Source organism: Nyctibius grandis, chromosome 1, assembly GCF_013368605.1.
Source record: "Nyctibius grandis isolate bNycGra1 chromosome 1, bNycGra1.pri, whole genome shotgun sequence".
Lineage (NCBI taxonomy): Eukaryota > Metazoa > Chordata > Aves > Nyctibiiformes > Nyctibiidae > Nyctibius > Nyctibius grandis.
The window spans coordinates 12,884,857-12,910,971 of NC_090658.1; the positions used below are offsets into that span (position 1 = coordinate 12,884,857).

Consider the following 26,115-nt stretch of genomic DNA (forward strand, 5'->3'; position numbering starts at 1 on the left):
CTAGCTTGAGTGAGTGTTAAGGGACACTAGCAGGGACTGCATATTGGTTTTGTTTCTGGCTTTCCTGTAGACTATTGTGTTACTTGAATAGGTGACTTGGGCTACCTGTTTCTTTCTTTCCCTGCCAACCTGAAGGCACATTTCCTGTTTTGCTCATATATTGCGCATAAGAAGAATTTCTGTGAATAAAAGTGGTGGTAGTATTTACTGTTGTTTAACATAACATAATAATAATAATGGTAATTAAAATTTACAGCTGTAGTTGACATTTCCATTTTTATTTTAAATGGAAGACTTCATATCTTGTATCATCCATCCTCAGATGATTTTTTTCTTCTATTTTTCTCCAAAATTAACATGGTAACATAGTAAAAAAAGTAGCCTACATGATATTCTGTGTTATTATAACATTTGCCTTGTAGTGCAATCAAAATTAGAAAGTGAGACCTAGTAATCAGTAAGGCCTGAAATCACATAACATGAGGTAAGTGGCCCTTTGAATCTTTCACAAAGGGGAGCTTTCTAAGGGAGAAGATAAAGTTATAAATAATGTCCTTTGCAAAAGACAGATCTTGTTTTTTTGTCCATCACTGAAGTTGCCCTCTGCCAGTTGTGAAAACTCTGCCTTTTGATCACTTGCTATTATGTTCATGCTTTTTTCGTTTTATTACCTGTTTCTAATAAAGATAACTTTACTTGAAGAATTTTGTGCAAGCGTGATCCCATAGTAACTGGGTCAGTGCAACCTCTCCAGTGTCACAATAGTTCCCTTTTTCAGCCAGGTGGTTAGGATATGGTACTGTTGTTTTTAAATTAAAGAAAAGTTGACTTGTGTTTGAGTGTTAAATTAAAGAAAGGTATAGACTTGCTAAAGAAGTTCAGCTCAGACAATACACTCAATTTCATTGAGCACTGCATTGAGTGGATAATTGAGTGGGTATTCTGAAAAGCATATGGATGATATTTTCCCAGGAATCGAGTTAGTGATGAACTCTCCAGCAAGCCTTTAAGAAATACTTTTCTCTTATAATCAAGATAGTGTGCAGTAAATGAAGCCAGATTCTAGGCTTTCACCTAAATCATAGTATTGGCAGTTCATATCCGAGTCCTGATGTGCCAAGACTTCATGCAAAACCTGTAATTTCTTAAAGCTGGTGGTTTCTGTCAAGTGAGTTTGGTCATTTGCTTGTTCTTTCTCTGTTTTCTTGAGACATTCAGCTGTATTCAAGTGTGCTTGTTTTGATTGTCTGAGACCTGTTTGGGTGCATCATTTACCTCAACTGTTGTGTGACACTTTGGAGAAGCAAGACTGAAGAGAGCAACTGGAAAAAAAGCAGTTTTCTGATGAGGGTCTGCACAACTTCCATCTGATGTGGGTTGTGCTGCCTGTGTGCAAAGTAGTTTAGGTGTGCTTGTCACAGTCCGTTTGGATGGCTCAAATTTACAAGGCAACATACTTTGTAAATTAAACTTTATTTTATGAGCTTAGTAGGAAAGAAGACAAACACACACATCAAACAAGTGCTCAATCTCCTTTGTACTGACTAGTCTAACACATGAGTTCACTAGTTCATTGCTTAATTCATGAGGTTTCTAACGCAAAAGTTCTCCAGTTCATAACTTGCAACTTGTAGCTCATGCATCTGTGAGCAAAATAGTTGTCTAACCAACAGTAAGAGTGCTCATCCCTCCTGCTCTGTCACAGTGCAGGCATCCCCTGTATCACACCAGGAAGCACAAAAGCCTCAGCAGTCCAGCTGCTGTCGGATCCACTTCAGAATCTTTTGGGGTGAGCTGACATATTTATACCGCTGAGCTTGGGAGTTTGGTCTGTACCATTGCTGTGACTTAGGGGATTCTGAAGAAATGGCCAGACGATCAGTATGCAAGGATGATGGCTGCAGGGGACAGCAAACTGCAGGTGGCTGTGGCTGCATAATGACCTTTAGCCCTTCCTGGCCACCGTGTTTGCCTGCATGTTGCCCTCACTTTGACCTAATGGAGCTTCTCCCAGCATACATCAGGCCTTAGCACGAGCTGTGTGTTAGCCAAAATCTGAGCAGGAATAGAGTGAACAGCCACTGTTCCTAGCTGGAAAAGATCAGCAGAAGCTGAATGTTTCAAGGTTTATGTTCTTGAAGTTGAATGTCACCTGTACTTATTCATCATCTGAATGCGGCCCTTGGCAAATGTCAATGGGGCAGTGGAGAAGGTTGGTTGTGTGGGGACTCTTCATTCTGTTCTGGGACTGTTCAGGGATGGTGCCACTAGGAATGAATAGGCTTTCTTTACCAAGCCACAGAGAATTGACTTGCCTTAGGAACAGTAGCTTTATGTATGCGTGTAGAAAGCAGGGGTAAAAATCAGAAAAACAAAGGTTTGTTGGGTCAAAATTATATGAAGGACCTTGTCTTAAGTATTTCTAAATTTATTGCCACAAAAGTGCATGCAACTGTGGAGTTATCTGTAGGGAATATGAACACAGAAGAGAGTTATAACTGTATCACTCTGCAGTCATTTGTTCTGCATCCACTAAAAAATAAATTGTTTAGATGCAGCAGGGGGTTGTTTAGTAGAGTATAAGGCCATAGTTTCAACTTTCTACAAAGTAGCAAAAAAACCATGAGTACATGTTTGTTTTAAGACAAGAATTAATCTTGGTAGACTTGCTATTTGTGAGAAAAAGAATATTCCATAATACATAGTCTTAAACCTTTGTTTCTTTTTATAAGTCATTGGAAACTGTTTTTTAGCTATTGTTTTTGCAAATGGCGCAATAAGAAAGGCTTGTGATAAGGAAATCCTGCATGAAATTACAGTGTCTGAGATCCATTGTTTGACATCCTTGACTGAAAAATTATATGGTATACAGGATGCTTTCTGAGTGATAATTTACTTCAAATGAAATGCTGACTCAAAATTACTTTTGGGTTATTTGAGCTCTAGATTTTGCTTTTAGAACTACAGGGAAGTTTTCTGTTCCCTGGATGATACTGACAGTGTCTTTAGACTGACTGAAAATTTCAGATCGTTTTTAAGATAGCACCTGAAGCAACCTGTCACAGGAAAGAATGAGAGGTCAGAGCTGTGCACTAGAATTTATTTTTTGTATTCTTGGAGTTCTCAAGAGTTTTGGCCTGCCTTTAAAGTAGAGGTTAGTGATGCTACCTTCAACTGATTCTGTTGATTAAATAATTAAATCTTTTTATCTCTTTTACCTGTTAGCCTGCATGGATGAAATAATTGGCATGCGGAACATTCAGAAGCTTTTAAGTGAATTATAATTCGGCATGATTATGGATCATCCTTTGAAAAGGAAACAAAGCCATTTCAGATGTAGTGTGGCTTTGATCATGCATTATTGTGGGGTTAATCCTAAGGATCTGTACTCAGATGTGAGCTGTAGTATGAAGCCACATTTAGACACATGCTGTGTCAGTAGGGCATTTGAGCTATGTTATTTTTCCTAGTGAGTTGTAAAAGAGAGAGTTTCACACACGTGATGAGAAAACTATCAGCACTAAACATGGTTTAGCTGATAGTTTCTCTGCAAATTGGGCTCATTATTTATTTGGATAAGAACTGCACTTGGGGTTTATCCCAGAGCTGTGATGAGTCAGCCTATATGAAAAACACATATCTGGTCAAAAACTTTCATCTGTTTTGCTGAGTGGGGGGTAGAGGAGTCCAGATTATTTTCTATATTGCGGTTTTTACATTTACTGTGTCCTTTGAGGGTGGATGCACTGTGAAGAGGATGGCTGGTTCTAATTTTCCTGCTTCTCAGAGGTTATAGCTACTGAATCAAATTCTTCTTCGAGAGAAGTACTTTATTTTACTGATGGCTAAGATGGAGAGAGTACTGACTGTTAGGTTATGTGATGAAAGGCCTGTCTGTCCACACACAAAGGAGTGCAGAGGCAATAGCAGGTAGAGGAACCCAAGTAACACCCTGCTGGCACTCCTCACAGGACCGTCACAGGAGAGCCATAATTGCATTGGTGGCTCATCTGCATAGACCAGAGGAGTGCAGAGGCAGGCAGAGGAACCAAAATTACAGACTCAGAGAAACAGACACCCTGTTTGGCACCTCGTGGAGCTGTACTGGGGTAGCCTCAGCCCAATGGACCAGGGGTGACATGTATCAAGATGAGGCTCTCCAGAGCACCCAACAGACTCGGGGAAGGGGTTACTGTCAATGGGTAGGGGACACATGGAATGCAGGGGAAGAATATTTCAGTATTACACAAGACTTATGGAATATCTAGGGCAGGAACCAAAGGGGGAGCAAGGGAAGGATCTAGGTGATTTGGGGAGGAAGAAGTGTGGGAAAATAGAGGGATAAGGGGATAGAAAGGGTGGCTTGTGTGTAAACAGGGCTGGTCAGTCTGCTTGTCTCACCATGACCTGTGTCTGATCACTACAGTCTATCCTGACTTCTTACTAAACTCAATTTCTAACTATTTTCTTGAGTTAGGGACTCTTGTTTACTGTGTGCATGTGTGTGTATGGGTGGGTCGAAGTGCCAGCAACTGGTATATATGTTTCCCACTAATGGACCTTCATTCTCGTCAGCCAGAGAGAGGATCAGGATGAGGCTATTAGTGCTATTTGTGTGAATGCTGTTCATTTCTGGTTTGTGTTGATCTGCAGGGCTTGCTGTGTATATCTGCATGTATGTGTTGTATAGGTGTGTTTATGTCTGTGCCCACTGGGATTGCATTCCCAGCTTTCTGTAAGGGTATATGGGTGGAGAGAGCGTCTCCTCCTTTAAGGTTGCATGATTAAGGACCTTTTCCATGTAAAAAGGGGATAATAAGGGAGAAGCCATAAAAGATAACATACAGAGATGCAATCCTGACCAACAAAGTATAAGGAAGGCAGTAATAAGAACCAAATCTGGTCAGCCACGCTACTTACTAAGGGATGTGGAATGTGAAGATGTTTATTTCATTAAGATTATCTGATAGAGGTCCAGTGGGATACTAAGGGAAAGGGGGAAGCTGTAAGCAAGATATACAGAGACACAAATCTGACAGGCATAATTCGGGCAAAGAAAAGAAGCAAACCTTGTCGGTCACACTCATTGGTGGGCTATCAAAAAGCTGCAGGCAAACCAGTACTTTGCAACTGATAAGGATGCAAACCTGAGGGTCCCGGATGTTGGAGGGGTGTCATCAGAACTGTGCAAACTGGTGGAATGTGCAGGGGAAGGGGCTGAGGAGGAACAATGGAGGAATAGACAGAAAGAGGGAGTATAAAAGGGGCTGGCTGCATTTAAGATGGGGCCAGTCAATATGCTTGTCTGACTGAGCCCTGTGCCTGATCACCATGGTCTATCTTCCTATTAAATTCTTTCATAATTATCTCTCTGTCCAGTCTCGCTCTCTCGCATGTTTGTGTGAGGTCTGCAGGGACTAAGTGCAAGGGCTTCTTGGGAGGACTGGCGTGAGTGGACACTGGGCCAGCAACTGGAGTCAGACCGGGCGTGTGGGTGCCCTGTGGTGTCAGCTACTGAACAAGTGAGGATCCTAGCATCAGTATTTGGAGGGGCCATAGCTCTCTGGATCTAGGGAGGGTCCTACAGAATTTGAGCCTGAAGTTCCAGCTACATGAGGGGACCAAGTGGGAGTGAAATTGGTGCAAGCAACTGCAGTCAGGTTGGGGGTGTGAGCACCCCTTACTCACGGTATTGGCAACTGGAGTGAATGGGCTGTTAGTGCAAGCTACTGGAGCAGGTGAGGGTCTTTGCCACCAGCCACTGGTGCAGGAATGGTGTGTGTCCTGAAAATCAGCTACTGGGAGGGACCAGGGTGAGTGAAGCAAGTCAGGGGCTCAGCGCTGGTGCCTGGGGCAGGACTGCAGGCACTACCTGGTGCCAGCTGCTGTGGAGGTAGCGGGGAGGTGAGGGTCTGTATCTTCCCCAAACCTGATATTTGTTTGGGGGCAGGGGGTTAGGTATAGTTTACTAGCAAACTTCAAGCTGGACCAGCCAGCGAGTAGGAAGCCTGAAGTCTGGGCATGGGGTCAGGTAAGCAGAGGACCAGCTGCTTCTATTCAGGGGGACCTGCAAATGTGGAGTGCTTGTAAGATGAGTGAGTGAGTGCTGCATGTTTGCTTGTGAGGACCAAGCTGGACCAGCCGTTAAGTAGAATATCAATGAAGCAGGTAAGAGGGCCTGGGCAGTGGTGTCAGATGGACAGAGGGGCCATGCTGGTACTCAGGGGATCTGCAAATGTGCATGTGCTCGTGAATCTAGTGAACTTCAGTCTCTATCAGCTGAAGAGAAGGAAGGGGACATGGCTGTCAATACTTAGGTTTTATGCAAGTCCTATATGTAGGTGCTGTTTAAGGCAATGCCTTGTCTGTGACAGACTGTAACTGAACATGTCTGTGTCCTGCATGTGTGTCCATGGGACACATACTTGGCTTTGCTACTTTTTGAACCTGCAGCCATATCCCTCAGCCTGGCTGGGCTGGACTCTAGTGGCCAGGCAGGACAAAGTCCTGGGCCAGGAGCTTCAGGAGGTGGTGTCCACTCCTGACATCCCTTAACACCTTGCTACTTGTTGGACCTGGGAGCATGGAGCTATGGCAGCCTCGCTTCCCTCTGTTGGGCTACTGAATTTGGCCCTCCCTAACACTTACATTAAACATCAGTATGGAATGATAAATTCACTAGCTAGCTGTACCTTGAGAAGGTCACGTCTTAGTAATTGTAGCAGAAGACAGACTAATTTGTCTTCTCCTGAAGCACTGCCTGTGCCACTGCCCACCATTTGCACAGTTTTAGGGAAATCATATGACACGCTTGTCATTTGTCAGCAACACTAGTTCTGCCCTCCAGCTAGCTTGTGCAATTTCTGATTTTTAGGTATGATAGGTTTAAGTTACAACTGGGAGATGTCCTGTCACTGTGGTACAAATCTGCTCTGCCCTTGGTGCTTTTCACAAAGAGAAGGCTGATATGGACATGATCTAGCTAATAAGGGCTTGATTTTTGTTTACAAGTTTATTACTCGATTCTTTTAGGTAACTGGCTTCCCAAGCCTTTTAGCTATGTCCCTGAGCCTTTCTAAGCTCACTTGCATGGAATTGGTTTTCTTTCAGCACTGCACCCTGCTCTCATTTTATCTCGTCTCACCTTGTACCTGAGAAAAGCATTGGGACCAGAGGACCTTATGCCATGAGGGGATCAGCCTGTGCAGACACTGTCCCTCTGCATAACAGCAGCAAAACAATAGCAGTGTCAAGAGTGTGACCCAGAGGTGGCAGATTCCTAAAAATCATGACTAGAATATGATTTCTAGAAAGAAGGACTTTCCAAGGGTTTCCAAAGTTGACCTGTCATTCATTCTACTTCTATGAGAACAAAACCTCTACCTTTTTCTAACAGAGTGTAACAACTGATAAGTACTTGAAATCATAATAATCTTTAGCAGCCTGTCTCTGACTGTAGCCTATTTCCACACTTTCAATTCCTGAAAAATTTGAAACTGTTGCTTGCTATTACTTCTCTTGATAAATGTTTCAGGTGGTTTCATTTTGTATTTGAGACACGCTTTTCTTCCTGCAGCTCTTGAAAGCAAGCTGAATTTGCATTATTACCAATGGATAATGAATGCAGGGAGACAGTCAATGTGAGGTACACTGGGATTAAGGTTGAGCATGCATCTGTCTTCAAATTTTAAAAACTGGCTTTAATTTTGGCTTGAGTGGTGATCTAGTAAATAGGGGTAATTGTGTCTTAGTTTCAGTCACTTTTCAGCTGTCATGCTGTTTTAAAAGTGGCCCATTATTCATTGTGTGTTAATTAATTCCAGTGCAGTTTAATGACAGGCTTTCAGCTGCACGCTTTATTTCCAAGATGGAAGGGAAGCACTGCTGAGCACACTCCAGAAGAGCACTGCTTTCCTTGATGTAAGGAGGCACGGGGCTGTGGCGGGGAGAATCTAAGGACACCGTTGTTCCAGCAGTCATGGCTGCCTGTGCACATTATCAAGCTTGAAAGGCCTTCACAGCATTTCAGAAGAGATGCAATAGCACTGATTGCGATGGGTGAATGAACGCATTTTCCTTCAGAACTGCTCAGAAACAGCTGACAAGTGCAGTTTTAGGAAGGCTTCTGGAGAAGCTCATTGCGTGTGTCCTTATTGCCACCTTCTGGAAAGGGAGAAGAATAATTTTTGAGTAGATTTCTACAAACATCACGACCTTTTATTTTTGACAAGGCACATGCCAACTTTTTTTTCCCTACAAGTACTTATTGAGATTGGCAATGGAAGACAAAAGTATGTGCGAAGCAAAAATAGTATGCTCTTGATGCTCCTGGAGAGATCACCCTACTTCACTCTCATTTCTTTCTTTCATGATTATTTTCTCTTTTCTGTAAATAATCTATTTCCACAGGCACTTTCATTTTAGGGAGCTTGTTTTTTTAACTTGTTATTGTAAGCTATAAGATTGCAGAAAGAAAAATAGCTTGGAATAAGCAATCAGCAAAGCTGATATTTCTTTGAAGTGCTCTCTAGGATATATGTGCACCTTGAATTTAACAGCATCTTTATTTTAATGAAAGCAAGGTGGAATTTTTCAGAAGCACGCACTCCTAATCTGTACCTAGTGATGTCAGTGGAATTTTTGGGTTTTTTAGGTTGGGCTTTTTTTTTTTGGTGAGTTTCAGTAAGAATGTTTAAGCCATGACCAAGTATTTTATAATAATCTACTTTCAGATGTATAATGCTACAACCAGACTAGCTTACTGAAGAATTACTTGTAGGGAAAAGCGGAGAGCACTGCTTAATTCGTGTATTAACAATGCATGTTTAATTTAGCTGTTATTATGATTTATGGAAATCATATTGAGGCTTCAAGAAAGTAGACCCTCATGCATTTGAGAGAAAGGGGGGAAATAAACCACGAAGTAAATTGTATCTTTTGACTGGTATTGAGACACGAATATTAACACAGTCAAGCAATATCCACTATGTTATTTTTTTATGTATATATTTGTATATATAGTATATATATTATATATTTATATAGTTATATTTTATATGTAGTATATATTTTATACAGTATATAAACTATATACATGTATATAAAAATGTATGTATATGTTTAAATAAATACATGTTTTAATATATAAACAAACCCAAGGAAACTAGAACAGGAGCTAGATGGACAAAGGGTCTCAGAAGATATATTAGACCATTTAAGGTGAGAGACTACAAAGCAATGACTTGCCTATAGTCACATAGGGGAGTCTGTAGCAGAGGCAGAAGCAAATTTAGATTTCCAGAATGCCACCTGTCTCCCCAATTGTTGTTGTGTCCCACCTCTCTAAACTAAACAGCTTTCTTGTATCTCTGCTTGAATTTCTTGCAGAACTTCTGTAAACATTTCTAGTTCCGAGAATAAGACACTATTTGCTTCTTTCCCTCTCTTAAATGAAGTCTTCCTTTTCGCAGCTGTCATCTCAGTAATGAGACTGCCTTCTACAGTCTGCAAGTAGATTTCAGTCCTAAGTTTTAACCCATGTAAAGCAACAACGAGCCTTGAGCAATTCCCGAGAGTGCCTCTGAAAAATGTTAAAATGTGAGGGGGACAGTGATCTATTAATGTCACTTTCCATTTTTTCCATGTTTCTTTCATCATGACTGAAATCACACATGAAGCTAGTGGCATTAGAGCATTATCTGTTGTGCAGCTAAACACAACAGAGGGGATATTTTAATGAAACTGTTCTGAGGTAACTTCTTCCATGCCTGAGTATAGATTTTTGCAGCCTTTATGTATTTAATGCCTTGAAGCCAGTGTCCCACTCTGCAGATGATACCCATTGACAAAGACAGTATATCTTGTAAGTTTTCAATCACAGACCTCTAATTTCCTTTTTGGTAGACTGACTTTCTTAAAAAAAAAAAAAAATACAGTTGGACTGTGCCATAACAAAATGCTCTTGTGTGTTTTTTTCTTCAGGTGAAAAATGTGTTTTGTATGAAGGCAAAGGAAGGCAGAAAAAAATCAATACGTGCCTTAGTGGCTATTGGAAATGGTAAAGGGGCTGCAGGTATGTGCATTTACTGTATGTGAAAGATGCCAAATTTATCGTTGTTTGTAATTGGACTTTGGGAGGCATGGTGATTTAAAGGGACTTTTCATACTTAAAAAAAAAAAAAAATTACCCTTTTTTCCACTGGGCAATATTGAAATGCCTGTAAGAGTTATGAGTTTCATCTATAAAAGTAAGCTTTATAATCAAGTTATGTATGAATTCATTGGGACACTTTGTTTTGTATTAAAAAAATTGGGAAAAATAGTAATATGTGATTAGATTTGGAGTGTATATTATCCAGCAGTAAAAACATTTCTTGTTTAACTCTAGAGTGGTAGATCTAACCACTGGTAGGTAGATCCTACCAGAAAGGATCATCTGTACTTTCCTGTACACACCGTTTCTTTTTGCTGTAGATGCTGTTTATGTTAAAAAAAAAAAAAAAAATTAAAGCCTGAAAGTATTCAGCCATGCATATCTGCATTTGTTTCACCTAGCGTTAGGCACCTAGCTCCAGAGAGTAGTTGTTTACTCTCAAGTCAAAGAAAAGAATCGGGCACCTGCAAAAGGTGCCTGGAGTTGCAGGTGGGCTGACATGCCCCAGGAAGTATTCATCCCCTTGCACTGGTGGTGGAAGAAAACTCAGCCGAGTGTGCTTTTCACAGAGGTGCCTGTGCTTGACTGTCACTGTTTAAAGCTGGGCCAGCCATCAAACCTGTAGCAGATGCTCTCTGTTAACCCCGCCCCCCCCACCCGAAGGGAAAGGGAAAAGGGAGAGAGACTTACGGTTTGGAAAGTTAAAACAGTTTTAATAAACTATAATAATGAAAAAAAAAATAATAATATTGGAATAATCAAATATATACAAATATATACAAAACCAAGATCAAGCTCCCCCGATGTCGGCCACGTCACCACTGGCACTGCAGGGCAGGCTCCGGGAAGGCCCAGGCTGGGCCCAGCGACGGTCGAGAACTGAATTCAGGGATACACGGATCAGGATCGGGGGCAGCAGGAAAATGGACGGAGTCTTCCTTGGACACTGGCCAAAGGCTCAAGCCGCAGAAGCGGCCCGAAGCAGCAGAAACACCCAAACACAGCAGAAGAAGCAAGGGAAGGGCGCAGCAGGAAGGGGACAAGAGGAAGGGCGAGAAGAAGGGGCGAGACCCTCATGATCCCCCCGTTTTATACTGAGAATGACGTGTATGGGATGGAATACCTTCGTTGGTCAATTTTGGGTCACCTGCCCTGTCCGCTCCTCCCTGCAGGTGCGACCCCCCTTCGGCTCTTCACTCGTAAGCGGTGAGGAATTTAGCAGTGACCTTGGTTTCTCTAAGACTAAGTATAGCAAGAGCCTTTCTGCATAACATCCCTACCGGTGCCTCAGTGATAACTACAAACTTTGAGTGTTATCAGTCCTAGAAGCAGACACTGTCTGCAAAACATGCAGTTACTTTCAGAAAGTGCAGTTACTTAGAAGAGACTTAGCTGAAAGTAAAAATCACTGAAAGGAAAATTGGCCTGGTTTAGGCTAAACCAGGACATTGACTAAAATGAATCTGGGCCTCCATGGTTAGTAGAGCAGATAAGAGTCGTAAGGAAGTAGGAGTCAGTGGATGTGGATTTGTCTTTCTGGTTTTGAAAATCATTTTCATGTTGTTGAGGTTCTTGGGGCTTTATTTTCATTTGCTCTAACAGCGGTGACCACTTTGCAGCAAAGGGCAGCATGACTGGTTGTGCGTTTTCCTGGGTTATTTTCTAGCTAGCATTAGTATTTCTAGGTAGAATTAGTATAAATCTGGCTGATTTTTTTTTTTCTTCTCCCTAAGTCTCAGGATAGTTCCTTGGAAGTATTACTGCTTTTAGTTAAATAGGGCTGGCTTACTGGTAGTCTCAGCTAGCATCTTGATTCAGAAATTCTTAATGAATATGTCAAATCAGAAGGCCCTACATTTCCTTCTGATTCAGCCTCTTAGGAAGCTTTCTTATTTTATTGAAGTTAATAATAAAAAAAAAGATTATAGGCTTCCTACAAATACTATATTTACACTTTTAGGGAAAAATAGAATACTTGGGGCCCTTTGAGTCCAGTCTTGTAGTAATTTCAGTGATCTGTGGCTTGACCCGTTTGTAGGCTTTCTCCATTATGACTCTTTATAACAGTCTCTTCAGCAAGCAATTTGAAGTCTAACCATAGAAATGCTGTCTACACCATGGAGTAAATAGGACAAATCAAAAGAAATGTAAGATTATGAAGGATCTTATAATACAAGCTGTGAAAAGAGACCTTTTTCCTTTTCTTTCTCAGCGAAGACTGGAGAAAGAATACTGGTCAGAGGCGTTCAGTTTAGTTGTGATTTCCTTGTAACAGAACTCTAAGCACAATTACGTATGCGGGGTAGTGATGACCAAGCTATCTCTAGAAGCAATCAAACCATCTCAGTGCAGCATTTAACTTGGATTAACTAGCCCTGGATCCCAGCATAAAGGAGCTATGCAGTTACCCTGTACAGCAATGAGTTTCGTGCATGTTTCCAGTTCTGTTATTGATGAAATAGCGTTTATCTTTCACTCAGTTTTCAAATAGGAGTTAAAGACTCTTTTTGTTGCAGGACAAGTTTTATTTAAGAAACACCCTTGAATGTGCTAAGTTTTTCTGCATAAGGAGATAGTTTTCCTCCTTTCTCACAAACTGATGTACATTAAAATTCCCATCAGACCTCAAATGGACTTGGAGATAAGACAGCTGTGCAGAATTAAAAGAAGAATCAGCTAAAAAAATAGAAGATGATAGCTGTAAAGTAAATAATCCAAATAATAGAGAATTCCTCTCTCTATCAGGAGGCAGGAATATAGCATGTATTGTATTGGTGATAAAGTACAGGAAATTGCATTTGCATTGCTATATAACTCTAGTAAAGAAAATCCTTCTTTCAATATATATGCAGAGCATCCACCTTTTGGGTATAAAGTGTCTCCTTTTATTATGAGCTGAATAGATATCTCTGATGATGGGATGTATGTGGGAGCTTTAATAAGACAACTGTATTTCCAGTCAGCTATGGTTTTGCAGAACTTCATTATGTGAAAGATTCAAGTCCAGATGTGTTCCTCAATTTTAATTGCAGTTTGGATGGGAGGAAAATTTATATAAAGAGGAAGGCGTGGTTCTCCAGCAGAAAGATATGCTACTCTGAAAAAACTCTTCCTACCTCTTTTTGGAAAAGCTTTTTCATGAAACATGTTATCACTTTGATCCGTATGTGCTGAATGATTAAATTGAGGTTGCCCAGGTGACCTCATTTTTGGCATTTTCTAATCTATTGCGTGACTTCACAGCATTAATACACTGCTATTGTGCTCTGTGTGTGTTTAAAAGAATAACACAGTTTCCTTGCATTTTCTTGTGCAGAAGTTAGAAGGTGACAGAGACCTCTGGGTGCATGATACATACACAGGGAAAGCAGTCTCAGGAGGCAGCTGATAGCAAATGCTACGCTTCACTGACTGATTCTTCCACAGCAGCCTCCAGGCTTGTGGTCATATCCTCTTTGCTTGTATTTCTTTCCTAGATCTCTTCTAGCCCATTTCTCTTGTAATGTCTATATGAAATTAGTGAGTGAGTGTTGGCCAGTGGGTCCAATCCCATTGATTTTTGGATTAGGCTTTTGGATACAGGTAACCCACAGCCCCAGCTGACACAACAGAGACATCAAAAGACCAAAAAAGCTAGAGCTGATGATTTGAAGTTAAATGATTTTAATTCAATCTACCTTGACATTGTTGGGCTACAGAGTTTATAAAAATGGTTGTCACATCCTCATATTCATTCAATACAGTCAGTTCATGCCCCACTCTGAGCTGACTGCAAATGCTTCGAGACTATGAAATCTCTTCATCACTACCACAGTTCATCTAGTAAATAGGAGTAGCTCTGAGGGTTCAGAGAGAATTGGGTAGCAGTTTGTAAACTGGCAGTCTGTTTTTTCTCTGTCCTACAGGCATGCATTTTTTGCAAGTGCACTATTCTGTTAAACCTGTTTTTCATATTCTCTATTTCATTAATAGAAACCCAGTCGTCGTCTTTGCTTATGGGGTCTTGGAGCTACTCTTTGTACAGACATAGTTGATATATCTGCATCAGCTTCCTTTTTTTTCTTCATTCCCTTCTTTCATTTTAAGCAGAAGACTGGACTTTTTTTTGGCTGAAGCAGTCACCACTATTCAATTGTTTGGAACAAGTTTGGACAAATACACAAAAGAAATAACTTAAGCCTTATTTGTTTTCATTTGACAACAAGCAATTGGCATCCAATTGTTAGATATTCGTAACTCCTAAACTGTTACTTTCTATGGTTTCTGTGGTTTTCTCTGGACCATTTTCAGAGTATGATCTGTGCAATGGAGTTGAAATAACAGGTACTAAACTTGGTTGTGAAGTTCTCTGTTTTTTCCCCTTTGCTTTCTGAAGGTCCTGCCTCATGTATTTCTCAGTAATAAAATGACTTTCTTCTGTCTTGTAGGTTTTGCAATGGGGAAAGCAGGTGACAGGATGAATGCTTTACGGAAAGTATGTTGATTGAATTATTTGTTGCTTGATGACAAGCAAATAATTCATACCTACACTTTTTTTTTTTAATAATCAGTATATTCTGTAATGTATGCAAAGAAGCAAGTCCATGTACATGATTTGTCCATCTTCATACAAATGATGAAGTTGCCCTGCCATGAGATTCTGTTAATGCACACTTCATTTTCTTTCTACTCCCTTTTCTGTGGCCTATACCTATCCCGCCTTGTTCAGTTGTTTCCAATATCTATATAGCATACAATCTGCTTATACAGTTAGCGTGTAGGAATTTTACTCTTACACATGCATAAAGACCTTATTAAGCCTCCTTTAGACTTCAAAGTGTTACTTGTCCATCTACATTAGTCTCATTTGTGTTGTAATGCTCAACTCAGCTGTCAAAGTAGCAATGCTAAAATACATGAAGTTTGATAAAGTCGTTACTATATGGAGAAATCTTTTTAAATGTTAAATCTGTTAGGAGAAATCAGTTCTTTAAAGAGAACATTTTCATTTCCATAAAGTAAATTGTTTACATGTGGCAAACCTGTTTTCCTAAGTTTTCTTTCTTGCTTTTTTTTTCCGTCTAGTTAACTGAACAATGGTAAATTTCAAATACTTTGCAGAAAAATTCAAGAAAAAGTGTTTTCTGCTTTTATTCCCTAGGCAAAGAATAAAGCAATACGCTGCTTACATTTTATAGAGCTGTATCAGAACCACACAAGTAAGTATTATGATTTTTTTAGACACTCTTTTTAACTTTCAGTAAGTACTTAATATACCAATAAGAACTGGTTGCAACTAGTTACAAAGCATAAAAAGATGTTAACTAAAACTTTTCTGATCTAATGCATTGTATTATTCTTCATGCATTATTTTGTTTCTCCAGCATGCTGTATTAAATGTTAGCCCCAGACTGTTTTAGCTAGACAGTGGTAATGTCAGACTACATAGTCTGTCAATCCCTCTGTGAAATAAATCACCGTTACCTGGAAAGAATATGTGGTTTACTCTTTACTTTCATGCCGGTTTGTATCAACACTTGTAGGAAGGTCCATGAAGAAAAGTTAAGATTACATAATACGAGATGTTGTTAAAATATTGAGAGATTTATCTCCCGTCTAGTCTCCTGCCTTTGCCATGTTTAAAATTTGGATATTTAATGCATGGTATTTCAGGCTCTTTAAAAATTGGGGCGGGGGGAGTGAGTACTAGCAGGATTAGGTGTCTACTGGCACAATTTGAGTTAAGAAATCAGGTACTATCTGGGCATCTTTTCTCTACAGTGAACTCCTCTGTGCTTTTCCCCTTTGTATGTCAGAGACTGTTGACTCAATCCATGTATGCTGACAAAGCCCAGCATCTGGAGAGAATGTGGGATGGAGAAGTCAGTCTGATGTTTCATCGTAGCTTTTTGTTAATTCAATTTAATACCATAAAAGTCCTCTCAGATGTCAGACGTGGTACCAGTATACCAAATATTCACTTATCTTTCAGAAAAATTTTGAGAGATAGTACCTTACAGAGTATATGAATATTTAACCAAGTCATTGTGTAGATAAATATTCAGTATAATAAAGCTTCAGTTTACAAATACAAAACTGCAGTTATCCTCACGAGTCTATTCCTTGAGCATTATTATTTCACAAAAACAGACTGGGGATTTGATTGAAAACTGGTGGTATTTCCACCATGCTTTCCATTCTACTTAACATAGAGATCCTCTCTGATCCATCTTGACTTCAGTGCTAGAATCTGCTATGCAGAGACTGAGCCACTAAATCAGATGTCTATAACAGCCACCCACCAGAGGATAGAACCAGTTTTGGGTTCCTTTTGAAGCAGAAAGAAGCAGGAAGACTGGAATGGTAAATATTCTGTACGGAAGATCCAAGAACACTGAAGCCTATGGTTAGGCTTAGGTTAAATCTTAGGTTAAAAGCTTAATTATTTGAAAAATCTGAGTATGAGGAAGAAGGTTAAATTGTACCACATGAGCTCACTTCAGAGCTAAATGAGGACCATTGGAGGCATACAGACACTTCATATTTTTCAAGTGAAGCTTGGTTTTGTATACAATAGTAACGTAGTATTCACAGATGTGTAGACATTCCTAATCTATTCTAGAAATTTACCTAGATTAACCCATCTCTTTAAAGAACTCGGAGGAGAGTAAAACCAACTTCCCATTCAGTTCTGAAAAAGAAAGGTACTCCTTAAATGTGCTGAGCTAAAGCTTTTCTAGAAAGGAGAATTTAGCTGTAATGCCTTTTTTTCTCCCCTCCAGTTTACCATGACATTACAGTGAAATTTAAAAGCACCAGTATCCGCATGAAGAAGCAAAACAAAGGTAAGTAAAGCTGCCTGGAAATGTTGAAGTTTTATTAATTACTGACTGGTATTTATTTGAAGAAGTTAAATTTGTGCAATGTCTGTTTACTTCAGAGACAGATCATTTGGTGCTAGTCTACCATGTCTTAAATGTTGAAGATGATCAATTATTTTTCATTAGAAATACCTACTGTTGATAACGTGGCTTTGTTACTGGAAATCGGGGTTTGTCCCTCTTACACTGGTGGGAGCTCTATTCCTGGTTTTCTTTCACACATCCTAAGTGTAGTTCCTTCTGCTTTGAATTACATGGATGTGGAAAAGTCTAATCTAATAGCATAGATGTTGGAGGCCTTTAGAAGAACCCAGCAGATTTTCTTTCCCACCATATGCCTCACGTGTGCTTTGGAGAACTGATAGGCTCATTTCATTATTTTTCAGTGATTTTTTTCTGATTGCTGTTTTCAAGACAAGATTCAGAGGTAGTTTAGTGTGCAATAGTGGAAGTGCTTCAAATGGGAATCGGAATGCAAGCCACAGCTGTGTGCCTGTCCCTCCTAAGCCCATACTGGGAAGCCTGGGCAGATGTCCTCCCTTCTCCCTCAACTGCCTCTGACTGTCTGTGGTCCTGAGCTGGAGCCGGGGCAGCTTTCAGCCTGCTGCTTCCTTGAGACCATTACTGCTTTATTTTCCCTAAAATCAAGAGCTCCCAGTGTGGAAAATAGAGGGATTATCTACCATGGCTTGTTGTCCTACACCATACTAGCGCAAAAACCATCTCATTGTTACACAGTAGCAGTTTTTCATTTCTCCATCTTTGCAAGCTGTTCTTCCCTTTGATCCCAGTTGTAGTACAGGCAAATGCTTCTTTAGATTCCTGTAGGTTAGATGTGAGTAGTAGTGAGTCCATGCCTGGTAGCTTTCAGCTCACAGGTTCATTCTTCCACAAAGCTACTGTTAAGTGAAGTTTGATGTGCAGCTGCCTCCTCCAGCTGCTCCAGCTCAGGACCCTCCTGGCCAGCCACTAGAGCCCAGCCCAGTGCCCAGGAACCCAGGGCCTCTGCCCACTCTGAGGGATGCGACTGTTGCTTTCCTGTTTGCAGGTTCAACCAGTAGCAAAGCTGAGTATGCATCCCAGAGACACACAGACACACACAGGCACACAGGACACTGACAACAGCTGGCCACAGACAAGGCACTGCCTTCAACAGCACCTACATACGGGACTCATAAACAAACACAGCCAAGTCCCCTCCTCCTTTTCAGCTGTCAGAGACTGAAGATCACTGGTGCAGGCACACACAGCACTCTCCAGGTTCACAAGCACACACACATTCACGGATCCCTTGAGTACCAGCGTGGCCCTCTGTCCACCCAGCACCCCTACCCGGATTCTGGGCCCTCTTACCCACTTCACAGGTCCCCGACTTGCCAGCTGGTCCAGCTTAATGCTCACTAGCCAACACACATGCACTCACACACTTGTCCCTCATGCACTCCACATTCACAAGTCCCCTTGGGTATATAAGCACAGACACCCTGCCCACCTGATGCCCTGGCCCAGACGCGAGGCCCCTGTACTCACTGGCTAGTCCAGCTTAAAGTTTGCTGGTGAAAACACGTGCACACCTCACACACACCAGGATTGGGGAAGGTATAGATGCTCGGCGCCCCCAGGAGCCACCACCAGGCAGACAGGCTGTGACTCATCGTCCTGCTCCAGCCACTGGTGGGTGTGTATAGCAGTATTGATTCTCACACCCCTCCCAGTCTGTGTCTCCCCTGGTTTACAGTCTTAGCAGTTGCAAAGTCCAGGTTGATCTTCCTGGAAGTGGCACCTGTAGTTTCTTGATAGCCCATCAATTAGTGTCAATGTTTGTTTCTTGTCATTGTCTGTATGTTTGTTTTGTCAGGTGTGTGTCTCCATATATTTTGTTTCTGTTTCCTGCTTTTCCCTCAGTTTCCCAATTGACAAGGTCCCCAGTCATAACCTCACTGGAATAAACATTCTCACACTCTCACATGGTCTTATCAATTAGTGTGACTGACCAGGTTTGGTTCTTATCACTGCCTCCCTTATCATTTGTCGGTCATGTTTGTGTCCCTGGATGTTCTTGTCACTCTCCTTCAGTATACCCTTACAGTTACAAGTCCATTGGAAGTACTTGCAATTAAAAATCCTTTCAGTCCACAGTGGTACTAAATCACTGCCAATAGCTGTGAAGTATGGCAGCTCAGTGTGCTGTCTCTAATAGCTTCTACATGAATGCTGACCTTTTGAAGACACGTTGCTGTCTTTCTGCACCTCAGAAAGACAACCTCTTTCCTCACCTTCAGAGCTGTTGCGATATGTGCTTTGCCAGTCATTTACAATGACAGGGATACATCCAGAGCAACCTTGTGACTGCTGTCATGTTCTTCAGGATTGCAACATAAAGTTTTAACGCATCAGGTAGTTTGAGGGGCTAAAGGTTATTTCTAACACATTGCAGTTTTCAGTGTGAGCCATTTTACCTTCTAGGGTCTTTCTGATTTGAAGACCTGCAATGATGATATGAGTTTATTTCTTTGAAAGAATCTTTTGAGTTCGACCTCTATGTACAAAGGTTTGATTTGACTTGTTTAGCCTAACTTAGTTTTCAGGACAGATAAAGGTAGCTACTGTTCTATAGAAAACAGATTTAGTTTGCTGCTGAGCACCCTAATTGGTCCTCTAATTTTAATATACAAATAGGAAACTAATTCATTTACATGGCTAGTTCTTTGTGAATCACTTCGGTTTCATTATGGTAAGACCTAAACTGCAAGAGCATTTAATGATTAGCTTACAGTAAGTCAGAAACGTGGGATAATTTTCCAGTCAGAATGCTGTCATGTTTAACTACTTAATTCATCAATTTCTACAACCTTTGAGTAAGCTGAAGCATTGACACTTTGGACGTACTGTTTGATTTTGTGTATCTGGTATTCTTGTCCTGCACTGTCACATTAGTAGTATGAGAATATAATTATTAATGTTCAGAGTTACTAATGTATTTTGAAAGCATCTAAAATTGCTATGAACCTTCAACACCATTTTTATTGGATGACCTTTTGATTCTGGGGTGAGGGTATTTTTAAATCAGTGTAACATAAAGTGATAGCACAGGCTTAGAAAAATCTTTACAAGTGTTTTGCCGATAGAAAGGGTCAGCACAAAGGACACAGACACCAGGTTCAAAAGATAAGCTTACTTTTACTTTAGTTTAAAGCATCAAAAGAGAAAGAAAGAAAGCAATAAAGTAATAAGGGAAATAATACGGCAAGAGCAAAACACAGTGAGGTAATGCACCTAATCATTACTACATAGAATTAAGCATAGTGATTAAGAAAGATACATCACCAATTGCCTTAATACTTTACCATCATCCAGATCCGCAGTTGCTGGGGTGCCCTGGTTGCAGCAAGGATTTGGAGAGCCTTTCCTGGCAATTGAAAGATCCTATGCAGTGCATCCACTTGTAGGTGAGGTCTCCAAAGTCGCTGTAAGAGGGTCCAGCTTTTATACTATTGAATAAACAAGCTTACATAACTTCAAATGCGGAAATGTCTGGTTTCACTCCATTAGATGCCACCCAAAGCCTGTCCAGGGCTCAAGGAGTGTCTTTATCTATTTGGCTCTGACTACATGTTCCCAGACAAGGCTGGACACCTAGTTTCGCAGCCTTGACAGCCTGCCTCTAAGCAAGGAAAGACAGATACGTTCTCATGACATGGATACATTCTCATGACTTTTCATTTTCACTAATAATTCTATTTTACTTGAGCCACATCTTTGTTAATAATCATCCATATTTCACTAATGATCAGACACTAATATTACATAACGTGTGGTTGGAGGTTCATCTAGAGGTCAACTTTGGTTTGGGGCCTATTGCTCAGGCCTCAGTACTTCAACAAGTTAAGAGGTATGGAGTCAGACTGTCTTATCATTTAGGTTTCTGCAGTTTTTCTGCTTTTAAGTAGCTCTCAAGCTGGTAGATCAGGTAATTTGAGATATAATTGTTAAGATAACCATTTAAAAGAAACTTCAGTTTAGTCTTCGATATAATGAAGCAAAAACATGCACAGAGCAGCAGCAGCACAACTGAACTACGCATTTGACCGTGCATGTACAAATAGTGCTATTACTCCTAAATGGTAAAGGAAGGTTCTCATTAGATGTTATTTTCTTGTAGTGGAATATAGAATAAGACATACCTTCCCACCTCATCTGACACGTTACATTCATGAACCTCAGAAGCAGGAACAATCAGGGTCACCTTATGATTAATATTAACTCACCAGACTGTTGTTCTAATTTATTTCCTTTTTTTAATTACATTGGAGAAACAAACTGCCTCTCCACTACCTTTTCGTTTTCCCAGGAAGGATCCTTTTGTAGCTGACATACTACTGTTGCCCTGCCCAGTGAGGCTTTTCCATTCAACTTGCGTAGTAAAAAATTGCTATCACAGAATGGGTTGACGTTAAAAGGGACCTCTGGGGATTGTCTTATTCAACCTTCTGCTCAAGCAGGGTCACACAGAGCAAGCTGCCCAGGACCATATCCAGACAGCTTTTGAATATCTGCAAGAATAGAGACTCTGCTGCCTCTAAGGGCAACCTACACCAGTGCTCAGTCACCCTCACTGTGAAAAAGTGTTTCCTGATGTTCAAGTGGTACCTCCTGTGTTTCAGTTTGTGCTGATTGCCTCTTGTCCTGTCACTGGGCACTGCTGAAAAGAGCCTGGCTCCATCCTCTTTGCATCCTCCCTTCAGATATTCATATATATTGATGAGAGTCCCTGAGCCTTCTCTTCTTCAGGCTAAACAGTCCCAGCTCTCTCAGCCTTTCCTGATATGAGAAATGCTCTAATCCCTTAATCGTCTTCATGGCCCTTGGCCCTCTCCAGTATGTATACATTTTTCTTGTACTGGGCAGCCCAGAACTGGACACAGTGCTCCAGGTGTGTCTCACTTGTGTTGAGTAGAGGGGAAGGGTCACCTCCCTCAACCCACTAGCAACAGGCTTCCTAACGCAGCCCAGGGTGCTGTTGACCATGTTGCTGGCTCATGGTCAACTTGGTGGCCACCAGGACCTTCCAGGCCCTTTTCTGCCAGGCTGCTGTCCAGCCATTCAGCACACAGGATGTATTGGTGTATGCGGTTCCTCCCTGGGTGCGGGACTTTGCACTTGCCCTTGTTGAACTTCATGAGGTTCCTGTCATCCTATTTCTCCAGCCTGTCAAGGTCCTTCTGGATGGCAGCATGACCCTCTGGTGTATCAGCCACTCCTGCCAGTTTTGTATCATGAGCAAACTTGCTGAGGGTACACTCTGCCCCACCATCCAGATCATTAATGAAGATGCTGAACACGATTGAACCCAGTATTGACCCCTGGGGTACACCACTAGTTACTGGCCACAATCAGTTCATGCCATTGATTACCACCCCATGGGCCTGGCTGTTCAGCCAGTTTTCTATCCACCTCACTGTCTGCTCATTCAGCCCATACTTCATCAGCTTCTCTGTGAGGATCTTATGGGAGATAGTGACAAAAGCCTTACTGAAGTCAAGACAGATATTATCCATAGCTCTCCATTTCATCGTAGAAGGTTATAAGGTTGGCCAAGTGTGACTATTCCCTGTTGAATCCATGCTGACTACTCCTGATCATCATCTTGTACGTCATGTGCCTGGGAATGGTTTCTAGGATTAGCTGTTGCATCAACTTCCCGGGGATCTAGGTGAGGCTGACTAGCCAGTAGTTCCCTGGGTTTTCCATGGCTTGTGTCACCAGGTCCCCTGCCCCATGCAGCAGTGAGCCTACATTTTTCCTAGTGTTCATTTTGCCACTTAGATACTTATAGAAACCCTTCTTTTTGCCTTTGACATCCCTTGCCAGATTCAGCTGGGCTTTGGCTTTCCTAACTGCATCTCTGTGTGCTCAGATGGCAGCTGTATTCTTCTCAGATTACCTGTCATTGCTTCCATCCTATTTTTATGTTTGAGTTTTGCCAAGAGCATCTTGTCCATCCATGCAGGCCTCCTGGCATTTTTGCCTGACTTCCTGCTTGTTGGAATGGACCACTCCTGAGCTTAGAAGAGGTGATCCTTGAATATGACCAGCTTTCTTGGGCTCGTCTTCCTTCCAGGGCCTTATTCCACAGAACTCTTGCAAACAGATCCTTGAAGAGGATGAAGTTTAGCATTGTGGTCTTGGTTTTTGCCCTGCTCCCTCCTCACAGGATCCCGAATGCCACCATCTCATAGTCACTGCAGCCAAGGATGCCTTCAACCTTCACATCCCTAAGAAGCCCTTCCTTGTTTGTGAGTATGAGGTCCAGCAGAGCACCTTTCCTTTTTGGCTTCTGTCACTTGAGCCAGGAAGCTGTCGTCAGTGCACTCCAGGTGTCTCTTGGATTGGTTAAGAGCTTCTGTATTGTTTCTCCAGCATCTATCGGGGCGGTTGAAATCCCCCATGAAGACCAGGGCCTGTGAACGTGAAGCTCCTCCTAGCTGTCTGTAGAAGGCCTCATCCACTTGTTCTTCCTAATCAGGTATCCTTTATCAGACAGACATGCCCTACAGTGTCACCCTTAGTGATCTGCTTTTTAATCCTTACCCATAAGCTGTCAGTTGGCTCATCATCCACCCCCAGAGCAGAGCAGATCTCCACACATTCCAGCTATTTTCTCACATAAAGGGCAACTCCACCTCCTTGTCTTTCCAACCTGTCCTTTCTAAAAAGCCTGCATTCCTCCACTGTAGCACTCCATTCATCTCCATGATTTCAGTAAGACCACAGACCTGCAACTGCACACATCTCTTAATTCCTCGTGTTTGTTCTCCATGTTGCATGCACTAGTGTACAGGCACTTCAGAGAGGCACCTTAGCATGCTGATCTCCCAGAAAGAATTTTTTCATTAACAGTACCTTGCAGACACTTCCTTGCTTACATGCAAATGCTGGAGGGGACCCCACTCAAGCCCTGTTTTGATGATTCTTGCTTTCCCTTTTGTTCACATCACTCCAGACCCTTTGTTCGTCGACCCCGTCTGTCACTCCTTAGAGGGCTGCTAATAACTCTCTCCCTCCCCTGTTGTTCCTAGTTTAAAGCCATCCTCACCAGGTCAGCCATCCTACTAAAGATACCTTTGCACTGCTTAGCAAGGTGGATCCCATCTTTCCCAAGCACCCATTTATCCTCAAACAAGGTCCCATTGTCATAGAAACCAAAACCCTGTTGCTGACACCATGTCTGCAAACAATTGTTGACCCGCATTATCAGTGTCCTTCTCCTTACACCCTTTCCCTTTCTTGATAGGGTTGAGGAGAACACTACCTGGGCCCCCATGCCCCTGACTATAACCCCCAGAACTCTGTAGTTGCTTTTGATACTCTCCAGCTTGCTTCTGGCAGTATCATTGGTGCCCTCGTGAAACAAGAGAAAGGGATAATAGAGGGTCAGGCAAGCTTTAGCAGTCTCTCCACAACATCTGAGATCCAGGTCCCTGGCAAGCAGCAAACTTCTCCAGATGACAGGTCAGGTCAGCAGATGGGTGTCCCTTCCCCACAGCAGGGAGTTGCCCACTGCTATCAATCATTGCTTCCTCTCAGTGGTCGTTCGTTGTTCAGGGTCAGTTGGCCCAGATGCTTTGCTGGAAAACACATTTGGCTGCTCCTCAGCCTGGAGGGTGGTGAACCTATTTCATAGTGGCAAGCCTTTAGGTGGAGCTGGAGGCCTCCTCTTGGTGCCAGAAGTCACTAGCTTCCATTGTTCACCTTCCCCAGAAGCTGCACTTGCCATTCTACTGGACTCTGCCTGTGTCCACACTGCATTTGGGGTCTAGGCCTCTTAAAGCTGTTAACACCATTGGGCAACATTTAACACAAGACAGCCTGGGAGAGTTGGGGCTGTTCAGCCTGGGGAAGAGAAGGCTGGAGCAGAGACCTTATAGCAGCCTTCCAGTACCTGAGGGGGGCCTACAGGAAAGCTAGAGAGGGGCTTTTTACAAGGGCATGTAGTGATAGGACGGGGAGTAACAGTTCTAAACTGAAAGAGGGTAGATTTAGATTGGATATTAGGAAGAAATTCTTTACTGTGAGGGTAGTGAGACGATGGAACAGGTTGCCCAGAGAAGTTGTGGATGCCCCCTCCCTGGCAGTGTTTAAGGCCAGGTTGGATGGAGCTTTGAGCAACCTGCTCTAGTGGAAGGTATCCCTGCCTGTGGCAGGGGGGTTGGAGCTAGATGATCTTTAAGGTCCCTTCCAACCCAAACCATTGTATGATTCTATGTGAACACCATACGAAAAAACATATGAAGTGTGCATTTTGTTCTAGGCTTCAAATGTGCTGCAGCAGGATAATTCTGTTGATCTCTGGGGGTATTTTTGTGGTCCATTATAATCCCCAGATCCTTTTTCTGTCGCTGTTTAGTCAGTCTCCTCTATGTTGTACTTGTGCTTTTGATTTCTTAGCAAAGCAGAGTGCATCTGTCTCTGTTGAATTTCAGTGTTTCGGTTTCAAACTGGGTCTCCAGTTTGTCTGACCTGCATTGACTTCTTCTGACCTCCAGTACACTTGCAGCCTTTTCCAAGATGATACCATGAATCCATTTTTTTCAGTCTCTGTTCCCCTGTCCCAAGTTGTTAATGAAGATACTTGCAGGCATTAAAGCCATAACAAATCCACAGCAGGATCATGTCTGGAAAATGCTCTTGACCTGACAGCATGCTGCTGGTAATGAGGACACATACTTCAGTGATGATTTTGCCTGGTTCTTATTTCCCTATTTTTTTTTTTGCGAGAGTATCATGCCAAACTGTGTCAGAATACAAGTCTAGTTCTGTCACATTAGCACCTTAGCCTTGGTAGCTTGTTGCTGCCAGTTTTGTCTGGTGCTTTGCCTTGTCTGAGTATCTTGCTAGCCTTTTCAGTTATGCAACATGTTCACATATATGCAAGTATCCTCCAAAAACCAGGAAACACTCTTCCACTTAATGAATATTTTCACTGTTTTATAACTGATGGAACTACATTGTGCGTTTCCTGAAACAGGTTTGACGTTTGAGAAAAAATTGAACTTATATCCAATGTGCTCTGGACAGCAGGCATCATTGGCCTTATTAAGA

The 26,115-nt window shown here is 41.9% G+C and overlaps 1 protein-coding gene across 1 annotated transcript in view; it reads left to right on the plus strand.

Annotated features, from left to right (window-relative positions):
- Nucleotides 1-26,115, plus strand: part of MRPS5 (mitochondrial ribosomal protein S5) — a 68,761-nt gene that overhangs the window by 36,769 nt on the left and 5,877 nt on the right. The window contains exons 6-9 of the mRNA XM_068402432.1: nucleotides 9,982-10,072; nucleotides 14,581-14,627; nucleotides 15,294-15,351; nucleotides 16,915-16,977. Coding sequence (XP_068258533.1) covers nucleotides 9,982-10,072; nucleotides 14,581-14,627; nucleotides 15,294-15,351; nucleotides 16,915-16,977 — 259 coding nt within the window. The remainder of the gene's footprint in view (nucleotides 1-9,981; nucleotides 10,073-14,580; nucleotides 14,628-15,293; nucleotides 15,352-16,914; nucleotides 16,978-26,115) is intronic.